Consider the following 5,597-nt stretch of genomic DNA (forward strand, 5'->3'; position numbering starts at 1 on the left):
CAAGATTAATCGCATATCAAGTATCTAATTTGATATATTATTACTTGATAATCTATTATCCATGTTTAAATTATCATAACTTAATTACTATCCTACTTTTCAGCCTTGGTTCATATTTTTGGTGTGAATTGTACACCATTAATTATCTCTTTGTATTGTGTCATTTAATTGAGTGTGTATTTTAGCAATCAAGAATAATTAAGCATTAGGACAAACTTTTCCATCATTACTTTTACAACAAGTTTGTTTTGTATGAGATCAACAAACAATATGATGTGGTGAAAGATATGACGCTGATATGTAACCATATTATTTAAGAAATCAGGATTTATAGATTAATCAAAATTAGGTATACTTTTTTTTGTGAAAATATAAAATTGAGATTTTTGTGTAAATGAGATGAGATTATATTAAACTAACAATATCAAAATGTTGTGTTGTGGTTGAGAAAGGTCATTTCTTTAAATGGATTGGTGTATATTGGGAAATTGGAGGCCTTGTACTCGAATGTTAACCATATGCAACTACAGCCTATAGGAAGTGTGCATATTTAGAAAGCACCATAACTATCTGTTTGTAATGCAAGTTTGGTTTGCACCCACTTTGATTTGCGTGTGGGGTTAAAAATGTATGGAAGGAAACAAAAAAATAAAGCTGCAAAGAACTATTAACAATAGTAGTCTTTTCCCCCTGGAAAAATAAGCTACGAGCTATCGTCACTAATTCCAAAGGCAGCTTTCAGCTTGTTAATATCTGGCAGAAACTTGATGTTTTCCTGGATTGCCTGGTCAAGACAGGAAACCAAATCAGGCCCAGCACCAGCTTTCTGTTGGAGCTTAGCTTCGTCATGCTTTAGTTGACACACCAAAACTGATTTACCCATCTTCTGCTGCACCATGTTGAAAACAATGTTAGACCAAAGAGGAAAGTATAAGGTCATCGAATTATTCTATTATTTATAGGTATTTTAATATTTTTTAACTTAAAAAAAATTAAAATAAATTCTTACAAGTTTACTAGTCGAATTTATGAGTTGAGTTTACGGAATTTTCATGCGTTTATATAAACTCTCGAGTTTGATAAGCTTAATTATATGTCAAAATACTTGCAGGAAATAGAACATGCTGTGGATGTCAGATGCTAAATTCATCCAAAATGTACAAATAATTTGGATCATCCACTAGCATAGCGGATAACCAAAGCAAGTTGAATTTGCAACAAGTTAACAGAGACCTCATTCAAGTAAAAAATCAGCACCAAACTTTTGGCCAGCTAACAATTCAATGATTGATTTGTATCATCAAATCAAACTGCACAATCAGTATTACAAATAGTCAAAGTTCAATATCATGGTCTTCACAACCTGTGTTTTTCACTGGCCAACAATCCACAACTTCCTTCCTCCCAAGACAGATAAAACAATTTCCAAGGATTGCAACTATCAGAAAATTGCAAAGAACCAATTTGGAATGCACAAAATACAATTTAGAAAAACCAACACACTAAGAAAAGGAAATAGAGAAGGCCAATCATCAAAGCATACAGGAACCAGAAAGTATAAAATTGTATGATGTCAGCCAAACCTCAATCATGTTTCCATGAATCCAGCTAGAATCAGTCCCCAATTAATCATCCTTGCATATAGGTTCAAAGCTTCTTTAGTTTATAAGACTTTTAATAATTTTATACACTCTTCAAAATTTAAATAAGAAATAACAGATAATAAAACTAAGAGAGAATATGATAACAGAACTATGGAGTAGCTTACCTCAAACATGTTTATCTCATTATTCAAAGCTTTTTGCACTTTAGTAAGACGATCAGCGCAATTATTGACACAATTGATTACTTCTTCCTGCCTTTTGCTTCCATCAAAGCACTCATATCCACATTTAAAAAAATCTTTCTGCAATCATTCAATCAAACAATCAACTAGATGGAATTGAAAGTCTGCTTTATCAGGGAAACAAATTACCAAATATGCTCATTTTATGCAAAACTAATATCAACGTATAATAAATCAAACTGGTGGAAAGGAAAATACAGGACTTAAGGTACAGATAGTCAAAACCTTTAATACCTAGAAATATAAAATCCATGTCATTTGCATTTATGACTTATAAGACCAGAAGAATCATACAATAATTTGAACTAAAACCAGAAACCAAGAAATAATGCGAGACAAAAATCAGCTAACCAAAAGAATACAACTTTCTGGTCCCAATTCTTATTCCATTTCTATCATCAAGACATAAAAACCATCCAATCTTCTGAGGAAAAATTAAGTACTAGCATCCAATAGTAAAAACAAACACTAAATTACTTATTGCAGAAAAGGACCAGAACTAACCGGAAGAGTAAAATTGGCATAGTCATAGACATGGGAAATCTTAGTTTGATAAGCCTCATCCAATTCTTCGAGTTTCTGATTCAGCAGCATCTCTGAAGCTAATTGCTCTTCAGCTTCTGTGTTATCCATGTGTTACTCACTGTCAACAATGAGGTCTGCACCCTTAGTTTTGAGGGTAAAAAAACTGCATGATCTGGTTTGATTTGCTTATTAAAAAGATTGCCTACTATAGCATTTTATCTAGTTGACTTTTTTATAATAAGCAAACCAAAATTCCTGAAAGCTAGGATTTACAATATGCAATGTAGAATCAAGCCACATACCATAGTTTTAAACAAAGTAAATCAGTGAGTTGAGGCAATTGCAGATATATAGAGTCAATATTCAACTGTGTAAACTAAACTTTGACAAAGAAAAGATACAATGACAGAGACAATAGGATCTGAATAAGCAAGAAATATTTATATGATAAGACTTAAAATTATGGCAAATAGTTTTGTTATTCTCAAATGAACCCATAATCTCTTTAAAAAAAATGAACCCATAATCTTTTATGCATTTATATTCAAAGGATAAAGAATTTTCTCGCAGAAAATCAATAGCACTATAGAGCCAGGCACGGTCAAATCAATAAGAATCTTCTATACAAATAACCTACACTTCCAATTAACATGATAACATCCAAAATTTGAGAACAAGGACTAGTCATAAAAAATACTCATTGAAATGTCGCAAGAACAAGGACTAGTCATCAAAAATTTGAGAAGTTGGCATTAGAATGACAATATGTAAATAAAAATTTGAGAGTTGGAATTAGAATGAAAGTATGATTGCAAGAACAAGGAAAAACAGATAAGGAAATGTAATAAACAATATGAAGAATAGTCATCATGAATAAAAAAATACACTTAAAAAGAAATTTATTGAAAAAAAACTATTTTATTTGAGGGGGGAAAAGAAACAAGTTAATTGTTAAAATTGATAATATAGAAGATAGTCACAGTATGTAATTAAAAAAGATTTCACCAAGATGATTGCAAGAACAAGATTTCAGTAAGAGATTAGATAAAGAATTAAAAAGAAAATAGGAAAGGGACAAGAATTTCTCAACAGAAATACCATCTGACTCATATACGAAGGAAAATCATTTGAAATTATTTTTAAGGAAACATCACAAACATCAGGTTTGAAAATTTGTATTTTCCATAAAAATTATAAAAGCATAACACAAAAACAAAATTAGGGGCAAACAAAGAATCAATTAAGCGTCAAAGACCATCAAAATTCGTAGCACTGATGCCATTAAAAGACAGATAATGTGTCTCTCATGCATGAATATTACAGAAGATGAATCTTGCATGCAATTGCTACCATAAAAGCATAAAATGAAACTCTTTTTTATTTTAGCGTAAAGAAATAAAAAAAGAAAGCAGAAGAACAAAGAAATGGAAGATGATCCTAATCCCTCACCTGAAAACGTACGTATATGGGGGTTTAGGCGTTGGCTGTTGCAAATTCTTCTCGAAAACTCTCTCTCTCACTCTATCCTTCGTCGCTATTGAAATTCGAAACTCTTCTGCGCGTTCTTCCTCCTTTTATACTATCCTGTTTCAAACGGAACGGTTTAAACACTTCGCGGGGTTTTTTTATACTATCCTGTTTCAATTTTAATGAAATTTAAAATTTTATTTTAAAATATTTATTTAAAACTTAAAATTTTAATATTAAATAAAAATAAATATTAGTCATTTTTTAAATATTTAAAATAATTTTCATGCTAGATAATATTTAATAATAAAAAATGTAAACAAACTTCCGCGCGAAGTTGATATTTAATAATAAAAGAGTAAATGATCCATTTAGCACATCCTTCTTTATGGCCACCATGACGATCTTCTCTCGACGATCTTCTCTCCTTCAACCATCGTTGTGCCCACACCTACCACAAGCCAGGATTGATATTTCCTCGTGGCAAATCGTTGGAGCCAACACCATGGTTTCAGATCAGGTGGTTATCAACGACTTTGTGGGTCTCTTCATCACCACCATAAATATTCATCGTCTTCGTCGGAGCAACAACACCTCCCTGCATGGCTCTTGGTTCGCTTAAATACGGGCTAGGGTTCAGGTGCTTTAGGCTTTGGGTTGGGCTTCTGATTCGATTCCCGACTAGGGTTCAACATGAAGGTTCGAGGTGGCGACGTGAAACGTGTGAGAGAGAACAAAGGGCTACCGTGTGAGAGGAGAGAATTTAAAATTCTTACCAATTAGGTGGAATTTCAATTCCTACTATTTTAGTCTATTAAAATTCTTTTAAAAATTGATGTAAATTTAAATTTTTTAAAATCCTACATCCAAACAAATGACTTATTATATGAATATTTCAAATTCACTAAATTAAAATTTTAACACTTCTACTCTATGTACTTTTTTATTAATATTTATCATTTTAGTATTTATTATCAAGTAACAACATTATTTCAAGTGAAATGAAACAAATTTTTGATGATCCGTTTGGTGGGAGAAAAAAATAAGTGACAAATATGATGAATGAAAATAAGAAAAATAATTAAAAATAAGTGAGAAAAAAGCAAAAATATATATGATCGGTTTAAATAAACATTAATAAAAATAGGATTAATAAAAATAGGAAAAAGAATAAGTAAATGCTTCCTTTAAATTTTTCTCCACTCTCATTTTTCTTCTACTAAACACATTCACCTTTTATTCACCTATTTCTTTTTTCACGATATTTGTCCTTCATGAAACAAAAGATATGGATAATAGTGTCACAGATTAAAGCTTCAATACAACCATTATATATAATAAAAAATAATAAAACAATAAGGATAAACTATATAAATTTAGAAATATACATTATCTTGATAGTCACAAAATCTCACGTCACTTAAGAATCAAGACCACAAGCCTTATAAACATCCTCTCCTCTCTAACCACCTTCAGATTTGAGGATGGAACACATTCATCAAATTTTCATAAATAATCAATCCATACGAAATAATCAAATAAATCAATGCTTTCACGTAGAACAGACTTGTGTCTTTTACCCTGTTTTTAAAAAAAATGTATGTTTGTTTCTTTTAAAGCATTCTAGGTTTATACATATCTTTCATTTGATGTCCCCTGTATTCGAATGTTAACCATATGCAACTATAGTCAAGATTGGAATTGTGCGGCTAAACTTTCTTGCAAATTACAACATCCATCGTGGACTAAAACTCTCAAG

The 5,597-nt window shown here is 31.0% G+C and overlaps 1 protein-coding gene across 1 annotated transcript; it reads right to left on the reverse strand.

The window, feature by feature from the left end:
* Window positions 1-549: 549 nt before the first annotated feature.
* Window positions 550-3,963, reverse strand: LOC114414243. Its single transcript, XM_028378543.1, has 4 exons — window positions 3,821-3,963; window positions 2,351-2,489; window positions 1,769-1,906; window positions 550-889 (listed from the first exon to the last, which is right to left on the reverse strand). Exons 2-4 carry the CDS (start codon window positions 2,477-2,479, stop codon window positions 704-706), a joined length of 453 nt encoding a protein of 150 aa, XP_028234344.1. The 5' UTR covers window positions 2,480-2,489; window positions 3,821-3,963; the 3' UTR covers window positions 550-703.
* Window positions 3,964-5,597: the final 1,634 nt, after the last annotated feature.

Source organism: Glycine soja, chromosome 6 (genome assembly GCF_004193775.1).
Source record: "Glycine soja cultivar W05 chromosome 6, ASM419377v2, whole genome shotgun sequence".
Classification (NCBI taxonomy): domain Eukaryota; kingdom Viridiplantae; phylum Streptophyta; class Magnoliopsida; order Fabales; family Fabaceae; genus Glycine; species Glycine soja.